Below are 18,252 nucleotides of genomic sequence, written 5' to 3'. Positions count from 1 at the left end.
TGAGGGTAAAATGTATGTAAGCAATAAACTACTTTTTTGAACAATATATTAATTTTAAAAGGTATACTGTTAAGCAGAGTGTTTGCCTGAAATGTTCAAGAGTTACTGTTAGTGTTATGCATAACCTCACTCCCTGAAGTTTTGTGGTTGGCTCCACCTGCTGCTGCAGCCATTCTGTAGTTGCACTTACCACCCTGTGTCAGAATTCCAAAGGTGCCCACAGGCTCATAAAGAATGGACACCTCTGCTTGAGAGATTTGTCAGATATTTAAAGATAATATGTAAAATGTCATTGCTAGAAGGCTCTGGGGAAGTCCTAGGAATTAATATAAGTGATCAATGAGAGCTGTGTTAAAAATAGTTGCGTTTAATGATTATATTGTTGAAAGTCTCAATTTTTTCTTTGTTTAGATGAATTGTCACCTCCTTTCTCAGAACAACAAAATAGAGAGCAGATTCTTGCAAGTTTGGAAAGGTTTATTCGAAAAGAATACAATGGTGTGTAATAGAAATGTTTTAAAGTGTATTTGGTTTTCTGTAAAGATGGTGTGTTTGTGTGTGTATGGAAAAGGAAAGGTTCCCTGTGCGAGCACCAGTCGTTTCCAACTCTAGGGTGACGTTGCTTTCACAACGTTTTCATGGCAGACTTTTTATGGGGTGGTTTGCCATTGCCTTCCCCAGTCTTTTTACACTTTCCCCCCAGCAAGCTGGGTACTCATTTTACTGACCTCAGAAGGATGAAAGGTGGAGTCAACCTTGGACCGGCTACCTGAATCCAGCTTCCGCCGGAATCGAACTCAGGTCGTGAGCAGAGAGTTCAGACCACAGTACTGCAGTACTGCTGCTTTACCACTCTGTGCCACGGGGCCGCTATGCGTGTGTGTGTGTATATATATTTAATAAGATATACTGTTCTAAAATTTGCAGCTGTATAGCCTATGCTTTACAGCTCGATTTATTGTTTATTAAAATATTTACATCCTATCACGGCACTCAGGGCAGATCATAGCAAAACATTAAATACATTAAGAGCTATACATTATATTAGTTTATATACCTATATTAAAATATATAATTTTAGAGCATCAGTACAGATTCCCCCTGCCCCTTCTGTCAAGTCACAGCTCACTTATGGTGACCCCTGGTAGAGTTTTCAAGGCAAGAGGTGGTTTGCCATTGTCTGCCTCAGTCTTATGACTCTGGTATTCCTTGGTGGTCTCCCATGCAAATACTGGCCAAGGCTGACCTTGCTGAACTTCCAGTATCTGACAAGATTAGGTTAGCCTGGGCTGTCTAGGTCAGAGTTATCAATACAAATAGCCTCATATAAAATTAAATTTCAGAAATGCTCCCTCTATAATAAAATTTGAGATAAAACAGTTATTTCCATTGTAGACAGTCCTGTGGTAGGGATGATGAGACATATTTAGATAAATTATTAATAGATGAAACCTCTGTTATTACCAAACTAACAGCTAGATTCTGTTCTCAGGTGATCAAAGTGCACAATAAATTTCAGTCCTGCCCTTTTGAACCCTGATTCAGTTTCTTCAGGAGGTTTAAATCTTAAATTTCAGAAGCAAATCAGTAGACTATAATAATCATAGAACTGGGGACCAGTGAGAAAGTAACAGGAAAATTCACCTCTGACTTCTGCAACTCCAGCCACCTTTCTCTATCTCCTCTTCCCATAGTTTGCCCCCTCCCATCTTTTCCCTTTAACACTACCTTCCTCTCCCCCCCCACCTCCCCCCCCCATTCCCACCTGATGCCCACTTTCCCCTTGCCCTCTTGAGGCCCCTCTCCAGTCTGCCTTCCTTGCCAACTCTTTCTGGCACTAGGAGGAAAGAAGTTGGCAGCTGGAGGACGTAGGTACTGCAAACTATGTTTGTGCTCACAGTGGAGGGGGGTTAGAAGCTGCTGTTTCCGGTCCCTATTTTTCCTGTGCTTGCTCACCTTCTTTGCCTGTCAGGGGCTGGAGCAACAGGTGGGAAGGAAGGATAGAGAAAAGAGCTGTTACCATTGCTCACCTTTTCATCCAGTATGGGGAAGAATGGTGACTGCCTCCAAACTGCACTAGTTGGAATCTCACTCCCCTCCAATAATAGAGAAAGGAGCACTGGCCTTTGATTACCTTATCTCCCGTTTGGGTGTAGGAAAGAACAGAAATAGCAGCTGCAGCTCTTCCATTTCCTCCTGGTCAGTGCTGCTTACTGCCTTCTGTTGGAAGTCTCCCCCACACGCTATTGTGGATGGCTGAACACTGGTAATTCGGGTGTCTCCCTCCAATCCTATGCCAAACACTGAGCATTAGGCCCCAATTATCCCTTGTTGCCACCTTCTTTTCCTCCCAGCTGTGTTCTCCCACCCCTTCCAATGGATCTTGAAAGTGTTAGGTGGCCCCCAGGATGGCAGTTGGGATCTCTTGATGGAACATTGTGAAATGTTGTTGTTCTTTTATTGGGGGAGGGGAGGGGATTTTTAAATCTTCACCTTTTAAAAAAAGTGTTCACATTTTTCTACAAACCTGGGGTTGTCCCTGGTCTTCAGAATAATCTGTCTTGTCTGTACATGGTCTTGCTCCTCAGATTTAAATACCTGCAGATGGGGCCATGTTGACTATTAGATATATTGATATGCTCTGAAATATTGCTTTGTATAGGTATGTATCAAAAATCCCTTTCAGCCTTCTGCTGTTTTTACTGATTCTCCTTTCCCACAGCAGACCCTCATTTCACTCTCCACACATGTTCTTCCTGAAGATTCTCTGTCCTCCATGAGGAGCATTTGTGGAGGTTAGTGGGGTGCAATATGAAGGGGAGTGGTGCTTTGCTGATGGCACCCTTTGTCTACAGCAGCGGGAACACTATTGAACACACTCTGGCAGACAGTTATCTTCCAGCTGAAGCAATTTTGAGCCAACAAATGCCAAAGAATATCCAATTTGGAATAGTTCATCCCTTGAGAAGATGATCTAAATATTCCATGTCCTCAGTGTTTAAGATAGCATAGAAGTTAACATCAGGCACAGAGAAACTAATGTGAAAAATTAAGAGGAGTGAGAAACCCATTGTTAATTATTAACTACAACCACAGTATGTTTGTTAGAGTGTTGGATTAGGTTCTGGGAGACCATTGTTTGAATCTCCACTGTTGTGGAGGCTTGCTGAGTTACTTTGGGCCTTTCAAAAACTCTTAGCCTAACTTACCTAACAGGGTTGTTGTGAGAATAAAATGGAAAAGGGGAAAAGATTATAAGATGCTTTGAGTACATATTAAGGAAAAAGGGTAGGGTGTAAATAAAGTAAAATGAGTAAATTAAAACAAGAAGCAGGGTTTGTGTATTTTGTACCTTGGAAAAACAATCTTAATAGTTGTGTCTTGTACGTTTAAACTCCTTAAACAAATTGTCTTTAACGGGTACATTTTTTAAAAAGAATCAGTCATTTACATTTTATTCATTACTACACTGTATCATTAAAAGCCATTTTTTCTTTTTGCATTTGAAAGGTGATATGATTTTATAAATGTAGCAAAAGACAGTAGTTACATATACTCTGCAGAAATATTGATTTAAATGCTGTTGTGTCTGTGAAATGTGTTGTTACGTGACCATGATGTCAAATGTCAGTGTATTTTATTGTTTTATTATTATTTTTACTTATTTCATTCGATTTTTATCCTGCCTTCCCCACGTAGGCTTAGGGCGGGTTATAAGAGTCAATAACTTATTACAGTTGATAATTTACAGTTGATAACATTCCATTGTAAGCAAGTCTAATGGTAGTACAAAATCTGTGCCACTTGTTCTTTTGGTCAGACAAAGCCAGGTTATGTCTGTTTGGCTCTTCAAAGAATGGATTTGGATTCCGTGACAGTGACCTGGATATTTGCATGACACTTGAAGGCCATGAAAATGCAGAGGTAGGAGTTCTGCTTTTGAAGCTGAATTAAAGGAAGATTTATTGTAATAACAAATGCTTATTTAAAGTGTTTGCTTGTATCTTAATTATTAAAAGGAAGTCTATATAAGTAGTAACTTGGGTTTTTGTTTATTTTATCTAGAAATTAAATTGTAAGGAAATTATTGAAAATTTGGCAAAGGTTCTTAAGAAGCACCCAGGTATGTGAACTGATTTTGTGTTGCTTGGCAATTTGTATTTATGTGAATTTTTTATTATAGAAAATAGTTTACATGCTGAAAACTTTCCTTCTCAGGTTTAAGAAATATTCTGCCTATAACAACAGCCAAAGTGCCTATAGTAAAATTTGAGCACAGACGAAGTGGCTTAGAAGGAGACATCAGCTTATACAATACACTGGCAAGTAAAGTACTGTTCATAGTAAGGGGTGAAAATTTGTTTGTATGTGCTAATTTCTTAAAGTTTAAAAATGGCCAACAATATTTAAAATGTTTAGGGCAAAATTAGAATGTGAAAGTGGTCTGTGTTTTATAAAATGTTAGTCTTTTTAAATGGTCCATTCATTTATGCTGTAGAAGGTACAAGAACCAGAAAGAGAGATTCAGAAAGTCCAACACCATAAAAAAGGGGACAGCTGCAGGTTAATATGAGGTGATCCCCATAAACCTTCCTGTATATACATTTAATTTTCTTAACAACTTTTGTTAATGGATAAATCAACCCATTTGCCCTTCTCTCCCTCCCCCAAGGCTGCTGTTTGTCCTGATAATCCTTTCTGATGGTCAGAGGGGACTTTCAGATTAAACAGTAGATTGATGGTGGAAGGGAAAGGTATGATAAATATTTTATCAGTCATCTCCCTCTCCAGGCTTTTAAGCTAGATCCAGCATTCTTAACTTTTATTAGCACTTTCACATTTGATGATAGTCAACATATCAACACACAGATTGTTCTCAACTATTAGATAATCCCTTAAAATCTAAATATTACAGGTAATACAATATGTTAAAATTTACAGATAAAAAACTGAAATGAAAGAAAAGGTTATTTTTCATACCATTTTAATATAAGTTGGCCAAAATACTGAGTCCGACTTACTCTTCTTATAAGAAGACAGTCACGCAGCTAGTAAATCCTTATCACCTTGTATATATGCATGTTGTGCATGTGTGTGTATAACATTCATAATGTTATTTTGTGACCAACCCCAGATTTTGTAATGTAAATGTGCATAGGCTATTGTTCAATAGTGTTTCATATTATTGGATTGCACATGGTGATGTTCTGAACTTCAGTCTGGTATCTAAATCCTTGACTTGGTTTTCAGGCACAGCACAACACAAGAATGCTTGCAACCTATGCAGCCATTGATCCAAGAGTGCAATACTTGGGATACACAATGAAAGTTTTTGCAAAGGTAATCTATAGCAAGTATAACTTTAGTATATAGGTTGATGTGCTAGAACCTTTCTGTTCTCAGTAGCTGATGGAATATGCTTTGAAAATTATATCCTGAACTAGTGAGGGATGAACTCCTCTCTTTTCCATATAAATTCGGAGAGACTGTAGAAATACTAAACCAGTATGTGTGGAAGCAGTAAGGATTGAGGATGAATAAACTGAAGCTTAATCAAAACAAAAGAGAAGTGTTGTAGATTGAGTGAAACTAATACAGGAGTAGATGCATATCCTGTCCTGAATAAAGATTACACCTAATGAAAAGCAGGTATACAGCCTGGGAATACTTCTGAATATTGCCGGGGGGGGGGGGGTACATTTTTCTAGCTGAAGCCAGTTCACCAACTTCAAGAATTCCTGTTGACAGCCAACCTGGTTGTTGTCACATATGCTTCAGTAACATCCAGCAGATTGGAATACTGCAGTATACTCTATGTTGGCCGTATCACAACTACTCTCTTTACTCATGTGGTTAGCTATGGTGTGTCTCTAACTTTCTTGTTATTTCTCTCTTTCTGTGAATGTAATGCTCCCACCAGGAATTTAATTCCAATCTTATTAATTAACATTTCCCACAGTATTGTGCCCAAACTCTAATTCTTCTTCTTTGAATGAGGATAAGATACTTATATTTTAATAGCATAGGACTCCAGGTTAACGATAAACAAAATAAAACTTTATTTGTACAAGAAGCATATTGGTTTCAAGATTTTTGTAACTTATCTCTTCAATGAATACAACAGTGTATATTAATAAATTCTGACTGAGGTGTCATACCGTTTCATTTTACAATCACTCCTCTTTATCAGATCCTTTCTCCTCAGAATGTACTTTGTTCAAGCTTTACTATATATTTCTCAGTTTCCTTTCTTTCTTTTCTGTTAGGTTTCTGTCAACTTCTTTTTTCCATACTCTTATAATACTTTGACAATATTAGGATGTGACTCTCTCTGGTCACCAGTGTTCCCTCTATGCTCCACAGTGAGCAAAATTCTACCTCATGAGTGAAAGAAGCTAGTAGCATTAAAGTTGTGAGCGAGTTTACATTTCTATCACATAGCTTAGTTTTTCAGACGATTACTTACGTGACCTTGTAAAAATCTCAGAATAAATTCTTTTAAATTATATTTAAACTATATTTTAAGAATAATTTAAGCATTATAGGAGAAAACAGAATTGTCAAATCTCACCCACCCGTTTTCATTATATTGGTAGACCTGTCCTCTGGAGAACAAGTCTCTGAACCCCTTTTCACTATATTGGTGGACCTGGACTCTACAGAACAGGTCTTCCCACCCATTTCTGCTATATTGATAGACCTGGCCTCCAGTGAGCAGGAGAGATTTCAGAGCGTTCCGAGAGACATTTCAGAGAGTTCTGAGAGAGAGCAGAAAAGCCCTGAAATAGAGCAGAGAATAACTGACATAAGGGTGAGCAGCTGGGGAAGTTGCTGAGAATTTCTGAGTTTGTGTGACTGCTGAAAATTCTGAGTTTGTGGTTGCTGGGGAACTGCTGTTTGTTTGGTTGAGTAGGCTGAAGGTGAAGATGATTGTTGCTGATTGATTAGGAGTGGCTGTGTTCCCCACCCTCTTTGCATTGTTAAGCTGTGCCTTGCCAGAGGCACGAGCCTTTGGCGCGAGCTGAAGGGCGAGAACTAAAGGGCTCTTAGCCTGGGGGCTCTGTAAGGACCAGGAACCCAGATCCCTAATTTTCTTGTGCTCCCAATAAGGTAAGTTGACCCTCCAGAAGGGGAGCCACATAAACCAACAGGATTTAAAGGGGACTGTATATTTTAAAAAAAAAAGCTATCATGAAGGTAGAATGCCAGCAGGGGGGTGGGGGCTTTCCATTGTTTTGCACTAGTGTCACATGTATGGCTATCTGCCCACAGGACAGAAGTCTTGGGTGTGCGCTTGATGCAAGGAGCTCCTGGTCCTCAGGGAACGAGTTCGTACCATTGAGGCCGAGGTGACTGACCTGGAGAAGCAGAGATAGTCAGTTAGGCACTCGGGGAAGACTCTCGGGGATGTATTAGATGAGCCCCGCTCTGAACGTGGCAGCCCCGTTGCTGCCAGGGAGCATGAGGGTCGAGAGGCAACGGCACCGTGCTGAGGATAAGGGAATGCGCCCTCAGAAGGGACCTCTTCTTTAGTTGGTGAACGGGAATCCTTTCACGCCAAGGAACCATCCTTGGGCAGGGAGAGAGGAGGGGTCTTGGTAGTTGGTGATTCGATCCTTAGGCAAGTAGACAACTGGGTGGCAAAACCGCGTATTAACCGTATGGTGACTTGCCTGCCTGATGCGAAGGTAGCGGACATTATATGTGTTGTAGATAGGCTGACAGACAGTGCTGGTGAGGAGCCAGTGGTTGTAGTGCATGTTGGCACCAACCATTTGGGGAAATGCAGTCGTGAGGTCCTGGAGGAAAAATTTAGGCTGCTAGGCGGGAGACTTAAGGCCAGGACCTCCAAGGTAGCCTTCTCAGAAGTGCTACCTGTTTCACGTGCAAGGCAGGAGAGACAGGCACAAATTAGAAGTCTCAAAGTGTGGATGAGAAGATGGTGTAGGGAGGAAGGGTTTAAACTTGTTAGGCATTGGGATGCTTTCTGGAACAAGCGGGAGCTGTACAAAAAGAACGGTCTCCACTTGTCCTCAGATGGAACCAGGCTGCTGGCGCTTAAAATCAAAAAGGTGGTAGAGTGGTTTTTAAACTAAATCTTGGGGGAAAGCCGACAGGAGATGAAATGTCTCTGGTTTGGGAGGACTCATCTCAAAGAGATGAAGGGTTAGCTGTTACTTTTCTACTGGGTAATGGATCAGAGTTGTCCATTACAACTCTGAGATGGTGACAAACAGTATGGACTGTCTGCCAAAGTCTCGAGGCAGCAGGAGGAAGGTTGCGGGCCTAGCTTGCCTGGGAAATTATAGATGTTTGTAGGCAAAGCTAGAAGTGTTCGAAGTAAAATTGGTGAGTTGGAATGTTTAGTGTTGGGAGAAAACATAGACATTGTGGGAATTTCAGAAACTTGGTGGAATGAGGAGAATCAGTGGGACACGGTGATTCCTGGATATAAGTTATATCAGAAGGATAGGGAGGGAAGGGTGGGAGATGGGGTGGCTCTGTATGTCAGAGAGGGTATACGGTCCAGTGAGACTGAGCTCAGAGAATTAGATTCCCTTCTAGAAATGCTTTGGGTTGAAATAGAGGGCCCAAAAGGAAATTTAACTATGGGAGTTTGTTATCACCCACCAAATCAAAAGATAGAGGATGATTATAATATGATGGAAGGATTAAAGATAGTAGCTAAACGTAAAAACTGTGTCATAATAGGTGATTTTAACTACCCGCAGATTGATTGGGTCAATATGTGTTCTGGTCGAGAGAAAGAGATTGAGTTTCTTGATGCGCTCAATGACTGTGCTATGCAGCAGATGGTCTCAGAACCTACCAGGGGTGGGGCGATCCTGGATTTGGTCCTAAGTAATGCACAAGACTTGGTGAGAGATGTAAAAGTGATCACACCGCTTGGGAGCAGTGACCATAACGTTATTGATTTCACTATTTGTATAAATAGAGAGTTGCCCCAAAAGACCAGCACAACCACATTTAACTTTAAAAGGGGTAAATTCCCTGAGATGAGGAGGCATGTGAAGAGGAAACTGAAAGGAAAGGTAAATAGAGTCAAAACCTTGGGGAAGCTCGGAGGCTATTTAAAACTACAATCCTAGAAGCTCAGATAAAATATATACCACAAGTTAGGAAAGGCACAAACAGGTATAAGAAAAGGCCTGCATGGTTAACAAACAAAGTAATGGAAGCTGTAAAAGGTAAGAAGGATTCCTTAAAGCGGTGGAAAGCTAGTCCAAGTGAGATTAATAAAAGGGAACACAGGCTGTGGCAAATGAATTGCAAGACTGTGATCAGGCAGGCAAAAAAGGACTATGAGGAGCATATTGCAAAAAACATAAAGATCAACAATAAAAATTTCTTCAAATAATTTCTTCAGGGAGGCAGTGGGGCCCTTGCATGACCAAGGAATCAAAGAATTACTGAAGGAGGATAGGGAAATGGCTGAGAAGCTGAATGCATTTTTTGCCTCCGTCTTCACTGTGGAAGATGAGAAGTGTTTGCCTGCTCCAGAAGCACTTATTTTGGAAGGGGTGTTGAAAGACCTGAGTCAGATTGAGGTGAGAAGAGAGGAGGTCCTACACCTGATAGACGAATTAAAAACTAATAAGTCACCAGATCTGGATGGCATACATCCAAAAGTTCTGAAAGAACTCAAAGTTGAACTTGTGGATCTTCTGACAAAAATATGTAATCTTTCAATGAAATCTGCCTCAGTTCCTGAGGACTGGAAGGTAGCAAATGTCACCCCCATCTTTAAAAAGGGTTCCAGAGGAGATCCAGGAAACTACAGGCCAGTCAGTCTGACTTCAATACCGGGAAAGTCGGTAGAAACCATTATCAAGGACAGAATGAGTGGGCACATTGATGAACATAAGTTATTGAGGAAGACTCAGCATGGGTTCTGTAAGGGAAGATCTTGCCTCACTAACCTGTTACAGTTCTTTGAGGGGGTGAACAAATGTGGACAAAGGAGACCCAATAGATGTTGTTTACCTTGACTTCCAGAAAGTTTTTGATAAAGTTCCTCATCAAAGGCTCGAGAGTCATGAAGTAAAAGGACAGGTCCTCTTGTGGATCAAAAACTGGCTAATTAATAGGAAGCAGAGAATAAATGGGCAGTCTTCACAGTGGAGGACGGTAAGCAGAGGGGTGCCGCAGGGCTCAGTACTGGGTCCCATGCTCTTTAACTTGTTCATAAATTATTTAGAGTTGGGAGTGAGCAGTGAAGTGGCCAAGTTTGCAGATGACACTAAATTGTTCAGGGTGGTGAGAACCAGAGAGGATTGTGAGGCACTCCAAAGGGATCTGTTGAGGCTGGGTGAGTGGGTGTCAATGTGGCAGATGAGGTTCAATGTGGCCAAGTGCAAAGCAATGCACATTAGGGCCAAGAATCCCAGCTACAAATACAAGTTGATGGGTTGTGAACTGGCAGAGACTGACCAAGAGAGAGATCTTGGGGTTGTGGTAGATAACTCACTGAAAATGTCAACACAGTGTGCAATTGCAATAAAAAAGGCTAATGCCATGCTGGGAATTATTAGGAAGGGAACTGAAAACAAATCAGCCAGTATCATAATGCCCCTGTATAAATCGATGGTGCAGTCTCATTTGGAATACTGTGTGCAATTCTGGTCACCGCACCTCAAAAAGGATATTATAGCATTGGAAAAAGTGCAGAAAAGGGCAACTAGAATGATTAAAAGTTTGGAACACTTTCCCTATGAAGAAAGGTTAAAACGCTTGGGGCTCTTCAGCTTGGAGGAAAGTTGACTGTGGGGTGACATGATAGAGGTTTACAAGATAATGCATGGGATCGAGAAAGTAGAGAAGGAAGTACTTTTCTCCCTTTCTCACAATACAAGAACTTGTGGGCATTTGATGAAATTGCTGAGCAGTCAGGTTAAAACGGATAAAAGGAAGTACTTCACCCAAAGGGTGATTGATTAATATGTGCAATTCACTGCCACAGGAGGTGGTGGCGGCTACAAGCATAGACAGCTTCAAGAGTGGGTTAGATAAAAATATGGAGCAGAGGTCCATCAGTGGCTATTAGCCACAGTGTGTGTAGATATATGTGTGTGTGTGTGTGTGTGTGTCTTACGTTCTCCCCACCCCTTTCCACTACATTAGCAGACTTGGCTTCCAGAGAACAGGTCTACTCACCCCTGTCCACCATATTGGTAGACTTGGCCTCGAACCATTGCCCTGCACTGAGCCTCAGAAAACATAACAGCACTTGTGGCCGGGGTGGGGGTGGGGGGACTCTTGCAGTCTGCTTTGTTTTTTCTAGTGAAATATGAAAACCAGCACTACAGGTCAGATATAACAAAGGAGAAACAATCACTGCCAAAACCCTGCCTGATCTAAAAAAACAGGAAGTTACTTAAATGTTATCAACCTGTCCAAACTATTGGTTTATTCAAATATTTATATCTCACTTTTCCCTGTGATTCCAGGCATACTGAAAAGGGGTGTGCAAAAAATGTTTTTTTCCGGTTCCATTGTAGCTTATGAGGACCATTATAGTCAATGGGCCCACGAGCTATAATAACCAATCTGGGGCTCTGGGGGGCTGGGGTTTTTTTTATGTAGAGGCACCAGATTTGCAGCATTGCTGCTGGTGCCTCTCCTCAAAAACCTCCCCAAGTGTCAAAAAAAATGGACTGGGGGCCCAATTCTTCGGGCCCATGAAGGAGCTGCCCCCATCCTTCATTCTTTCCAATGGGCTGAAACAGTATCTGTGGGCAAAAGTAGAAATCTGTGAACAGCCTTTTTTTTTTTTTTTTTAAGTGAGAGTGTGTGAGAGAGTGAGTGTTTTGGGGGGCTTGTTATGGGTAAAACTGGCTTCCCCTCCTCTTTTTCACTGTATTCATGTAATTCATGTCCAGTCTTTCTCAATAAGAAAACATGTGAACTATTTAGAAGAGGAATAACAACAAGCCAGCATTAGGCTGAGAGTGTGGGTCCAGACCAAGTTTACCCAGCAGATTGTCTTTGATTTTTCTTTCACATTTTCCTTTGATTCCTTTGATTGACTGGGGATTTTGAATTTAAACATCCCAGATAGTAGCTTATACTGACCACTATACATGGCTGTCTCTCTATTCTTGCACTGCCACATAGTTGTAGTTATTTTTCTGGGGAAGATTATAGTTTTGTAGACAAACACATAGCCCTCAGTCGGTGGGCTTCACATGTTCTTTACCAGTATATGAAGCAGTTTTTGTACAAAAGCTCACAATGCCCAGCCTTTTCATGTTTTCCTTTGGGTCTTAGGCTTAAAGCATTAACCATGAGATTTCTGTAATGAACGTCAATAAACAAATAAATAGGTTTGCAATTTACAGATACAAACCTGAACAACACCTGGACAGCATACTTGATTGCTACAGCACAGAAATTGTCGTTTTTGATGAAGTAATTCAGAGCAAGAGGTGTCAGTTACCAGAGAGTGTAAAACAAAGTACTTCGTTGTTGTTCAGTTGCACAGTCGCGTCTGACTCTTTGCAACCGCATGGACCAAGCCATGCCAGACCCTCCTGTCTTCCACCATCCTCAAGTCTGCTCAAATTTGTGTTAGTTACATCAATAACGCTGTCCAGCCATCTCATCTTTTGCTGTCCTCTTCTTCTTTTGCCTTTTATCTTTCCCAGCATCAGGATCTTCAGTGAGTGCTCCTTTCTCATTTGGTGGCCAAAATATTTCAGCTTCAGCTTCAGCATCTGACCTTCCAGGGAACAGTCAGGGTTGATTTCCCTTAGGACTGACTGATTTGATCTTCTTGCAGTCCAAGGGACTCTCAGGATTCTTCTCCAGCACCACAGCTCGAAAGCATCTATTCTTCTGTGCTCAGCCTTCCTTATGGTCCAACTCTCACAGCCATATATTACTACTGGGAATACCATCACTTTGACTTATATGGACTTTTGTTGGCAGGGTGATGTCTCTACTTTTTATTATACTGTCCTCCCAAAGAGCAAACATCTTTTAATTTTATGTCTACAGTCACCATCTGCAGATTTTGGATCCCAGAAATGTGAAGTCTGTCACGACTTCCATGTCTTCCCCTTCTATTTGCCAAGGAGTGATGGGGCCGGATGCCATGATCTTATTAATAATAATATTTAATTTGTATCCTGCCCTCCCCGCCGAAGCAGGCTCAGGGTGGCTCAGAAAGCATAACATAAAATACAAACATTACAATAATAAAATCACACTAGTTACATAACAAAATTACATATTACTGTTCACATATATATTATTACATTAAAACCATCTAATTAAAACCATCAAATTCAATTCCAGCTATTAGTTTGGTACTACAGTCTCGATGTTACTCATCTTATAATTTTACATGGCAACGGTACAATAGGTTCCACATTAAGAAAAAGCCAGCTGAAAGAGGGTAGTCTTGCAGGCCCTGTAGAACTGGATAAGGCTCCACAAGGCCTGCACCTCTTCTGTTAATTGATTCCACCAGTGGGGAGCTGTGATCAAAAAGGCCCTTTCTTTTATAGCTTTCAGTTTGGCCTCTTTCAGGCCAGGGATTGTCAATAGATTTTGCAAACCAGATCTCAGTACCCTCTGGGGAATATATGGAGAGAGACAGTCCCTAAGGTAGGCAGGTCTTCAGCCATATAGGGCTTTAAAGGTAATAACCAGTACCTTGTAACGAATCCGGTACATAATCGGCAGCCAGTGCAGTTCCCGCAGCCTCAGCTGTATGTGCTCCCACTTAGGGAGTCCCAATAACAGTCTAGCTGCCGTGTTCTGCACTAGCTGCAGTTTCCGGGTTCGGCACAGGGGCATCCCCATGTAGAGGGCATTACAGTAGTCTAACCTCGAGGTGACTGTTGCATGGACCACTGTTGCCAGGTCGTCGTGCTCCAAAAGGGGGCCAACTGCCTCGCCCACCTAAGATGAAAAAAGGCGGATTTAGCAGTGGCTGCTATCTGGGCCTCCATTGACAAGGAAGGCTCCAGTAGCACCCCCAAGCTCTTGATCTTGTGCGCTGTTTTCAATGGCGCACCATCAAAAGCTAGTAGGGGGATTTCCCTTCCCAGGCTGCCACAGCTCAGGCAAAGGACCTCTGTCTTTGCTGGGTTCAACTTCAACCTACTCAGCCTGAGCCATCCTGCCACGGCTTGCAACACTACGTCCAGATTTTCTGGGACACAGCCAGGCCATCCATCCATCAGTAGATAGAGCTGGGTGTCATCAGCATACTGATGACAGCCCAGCCCATACCTCCGGGCAATCTGGGCAAGGAGGCGCATGTAGATGTTAAACAACATTGGGGAGAGCACTGCCCCCTGTGGCACCCCACAATTAAGTGGATGCCTCTGGTACAGTTCTCCCCCAATCGCCACCCTTTGTCCCCGAACATCAAGGAAAGAGGAAAGCCATTGCAAGGCCGGCCCCTGAATCCCTGCGTTGGCAAGGCGGCGGGTCAGTAACTGATGGTCGACTGTATCGAATGCAGCTGATAGGTCTAACAACATCAGCACCACCGAACTGCAGATGCCACTGAAGATCATCCACCAGGACAACCAGCACTGTCTCCGTCCCATGGCCCGGGTGAAAGCCGGACTGGTGGGAATCTAGGACGGAAGCGTCATCCAGAAAACTCTGCAGCTGTAACTCTACTGCCTTCTCAATAATTTTGCCCCAAAAGGCCAAATTTGAGACCGGCCGGTAATGTGCCAATTTGGTCGGATCTGATGTAGCCTTTTTCAGGAGAGGGCGGACCACAGCCTCTTTAAGAGGCGTTGGAAAAAGTCCCTCCGAGAGGGATTTATTTACGATGTCCCGTATAGGACACCTAAGCTCCCTCTGGCAAGCTTTAATTAGCCAGGAGGGGCACGGGTCCAGATCACAAGTTGTTGGGCGTACAGTAGAGAGGATTCTGTCAACATCCAAACTGAGTGTCTTGAAGCGATCCAGAACTGGACCAGAAGACAGGCACGGGGCCTCGAGTTCACATACTGTATCCAATGTGGCGGGGAGGCCATGGCAGAGCGACACGATCTTAACTGCAAAAAATTTCACAAAAGCCTCCCAGCCTATCTCTAATTCCCTAGCATTTGGCTTGCCTTGCGGCAGTGTTGTAAGATTCCGAATCGTCCTAAACAATTGCGCTGGGCGTGAATTTGCAGACGCAATTTTGGCCGCAAAGTAAATCTTCTTTGTGGCTTTGACTGCCATCTGATAGGACCTCATAAACTCTTTATAAGATGTTCTAGTCGCTTCGTCTGGAGTATGCCGCCATTGCCTCTCTAACCGTCTGAGTCCTCGTTTCAGCTGTCGCAGCTCCGAGTTGTACCACAGGGCCAGCCTAATGCGAGAGCACAGAGGGCATCGAGGTGTGATCTCATCAATGACTCTGGAGACCCGGCTGTGCCAGGACTTAACCAGATCATCCAAGAGAGTTGCCAGGGGTCCCATAGAGCCATTTGGAACCACTCAGGGTCCATCAGACTCCACGAGTGAGGCAAAATAAACTCACCGCCCAAACGGGCTTGGGGTGGAACAGCCACATGAGCCTTGAGAGCAAAGTGGTCCGACCATGGCACCACCTCTGCAGTAATATCGTCCACCAAAACCCTGGCTGCAAAGATCAAATCTAACATGTGCCCAGTCTGGTGAGTGGATGATGTAACAAATTGGGAGAGTCCCAGTGTCGCCATGGATGACACTAGGTCCATCGCCTGACTAGAGGCCGCATCGTCAGCATGGACATTGAAGTCGCCCAGGATCACAAGCCTTGGGTACTCCAATGCCCAGCCTGTTACGGCCTCGATCAGGGATGGCAAGGCGCTGGCTGGTGCGTTAGGCGGATGGTACACCAGCCAAATCACCAAAGCCTCCCCAGCATCCCATGCCAGACTGACACATTCAATACCGTTGATCTCTGGGGCCAGGAGAGCCCGAAAGGAGTAAGCCTCTCGTATGAATAGAGCCACCCCTCCCCCCCGGCCGCTAATCTGTGTTTGGTGAAAGACTGAGTAATCTGGGGCCAGGAGAGCCCTAAAGGAGTAAGCCTCTTGTATGAATAGAGCCTCCCCGCCCACTAGTCCGTGATTGGTGAAAGACTGAGTAATCCGGGGGAACTGTTTGGGAGAGGGCCACAGTGTCTCCCTCTCGCACCCAGGTCTCAGTCACGCAAGCCAGGTCTACATCCTGCTTGAGCAGAAACTCTCGGAGGACCGAGGTCTTATTATTTATGGACCTGGAATTGCATAACACCAATGACGGAGGCGAGTAATTCAATCTTAGTTTTTTTGATGTTGAGTTTCAAGCCTACTTTTGTGCTCTCCTCTTTCACCCTCAACAAGAGGTTCTTTAGGTCCTCTTCACTTTTTGCCATTAAAGTGTTATCATTGCATATCTGAGGTTGTTGATGTTTTTCCTGGGAATCTTAATTCCATCCAGGCCAGCATTCCGCATGATGTACTCTGCATATAAATTAAATAAACAAGGTGACAATATACATCCTTGTTGAACTCCTTTTTCTATTCTAAACCAATCAGTTGTTCCATTCTGACAGTTGCTTCTTGACCGTTATACAGGTTTCTCAGGAGATGTGAGGTGGTCTGGTACTCCCATCTTTTTAAGGACTTGCCACAGTTTGTTGTGATCCACATAAAGGCTTTAGCATAGTTAATGAAGAAGAAATAGATGTTTTTCTGATACTCCTGTGCTTTCTCCATAATCCAACGAATGTTGGCAATTTGATCTCTAGTTCCTCTACCTCTCCGAAACCCAGATTGAACTTCTGGTAGTTCCTGATCTACAGACTGCTGAAGCCTAGCTTGTAGGATCTTTATCATGACCTTGCTGGCATGTAAAATGAGTGCGATAGTTTGAACATTGCTTGGCATTACCCTTCTTTGGGATTGGAATATAAACTGACCTTTTCCAATCCTGTGGCAACTGTTGTGCAAACGTTTTAAGCATGTTTTAAGTTAAAAAAAATCTTTGTGTTTGTCTGTGTCCTTTATAAAGTTTACATCTTTGCTACCTGGCATTACATTTTATGACACACATGGCCCTGCCTGAAAAGGTCTCATTTATGTTTTGTTCAACATCTTTATCAATGATTTGGATGAAGGAATAGAGGGAACGCTTATTAAATTTGCAGATGATACTAAATTCGGAGGGGTTGCGAACACAGAAGAAGACAGAAACAGGATACAGGATGACCTTGACAGGCTGGAAAACTGGGGTAAAATCAATAAAATGAATTTTAACAGGGATAAATGTAAAGTTCTGCAGTTAGGTAAGAAAAATCCAATGCATGGTTATAGGATGGGGGAGACTTGTCTTAGTATGTGTGAAAAGGATCTAGGGGTCTTAGCGGATCATACGCTGAACATGAGTCAACAGTGTGATGCAGTAGCTAAAAAGGCAAATGCAATTTTGAGCTGTATCAACAGAAGTATAGTGTCCAGATCACGTGATGTGATGGTATCACTTTACTCTGCTCTGGTAAGACCTCACTTGGATTATTGTGTTCAGTTTTGGACACCACATTTTAAGAAGGATATAGACAAGCTAGAACGAGTCCAGAGGAGGGCGACAAAGATGGTGAGGGGTCTGGAGACCAGGTCCTATGAGGAAAGGTTGAAGGAGCTGGGGATGTTTAGCCTGGAGAGAAGGTGGCTGAGAGGTGATATGATCACCATCTTCAAGTACTTGAAGGGCTGTCATATAGAGGATGGTGTGGAATTATTTTCTGTGGCCCCGGAAGGTAGGACCAGAACTCTCTCGGCTTGACTTCGCGAACGAAGATTTAAGAAGGGTGCAGTAGTCCACGTCTGCTGCAGGCTCGCTGGTGGCTGACAAGACCAATGCGGGACAGGCAGATCCGGCCACAGTGGCTGCAGGGAAAAGTCTGATTTGGGGTTGGTACTGTAGCAGTGCTATTCTTCCTCAATCTCCTTTTGTCCTCAAGACCAGCTATGCGTGCGTTCTCAAAGGAAGAGACAGCCTGGTGGATGGTGTGCCTCCATGCTTTGCGATCTGAGGCTAGGTCAGACCACTGGTGATGGTTGATGTGACACGTGCCAAGGGATTTCTTCAAGGAGTCCTTGTACCTCTTCTTTGGTGCCCCTCTATTTCGATGGCCGGTGGAAAGTTCACCATACAGGGCAATCTTGGGAAGGCGGTGGTTTTCCATCCTAGAAATATGCCCTGCCCAGCGCAGCTGCGTCTTCAGCAGCAGTGCTTCGATGCTTGTAA

General features: G+C 43.1%; 1 protein-coding gene across 2 annotated transcripts in view; it reads left to right on the top strand.

The window, feature by feature from the left end:
• The window catches only part of TUT4 (terminal uridylyl transferase 4), a 92,335-nt gene that overhangs the window by 40,651 nt on the left and 33,432 nt on the right, over positions 1-18,252 (top strand). For both annotated transcript variants that reach the window (XM_060231814.1, XM_060231813.1), the window contains exons 15-19: positions 412-498; positions 3,821-3,924; positions 4,066-4,123; positions 4,219-4,322; positions 5,251-5,340. In XM_060231814.1, coding sequence (XP_060087797.1) covers positions 412-498; positions 3,821-3,924; positions 4,066-4,123; positions 4,219-4,322; positions 5,251-5,340 — 443 coding nt within the window. The remainder of the gene's footprint in view (positions 1-411; positions 499-3,820; positions 3,925-4,065; positions 4,124-4,218; positions 4,323-5,250; positions 5,341-18,252) is intronic.

Source organism: Heteronotia binoei, chromosome 2 (assembly GCF_032191835.1).
Source record: "Heteronotia binoei isolate CCM8104 ecotype False Entrance Well chromosome 2, APGP_CSIRO_Hbin_v1, whole genome shotgun sequence".
NCBI lineage: Eukaryota > Metazoa > Chordata > Lepidosauria > Squamata > Gekkonidae > Heteronotia > Heteronotia binoei.
This window is presented reverse-complemented; position numbering and strand designations above follow the sequence as displayed.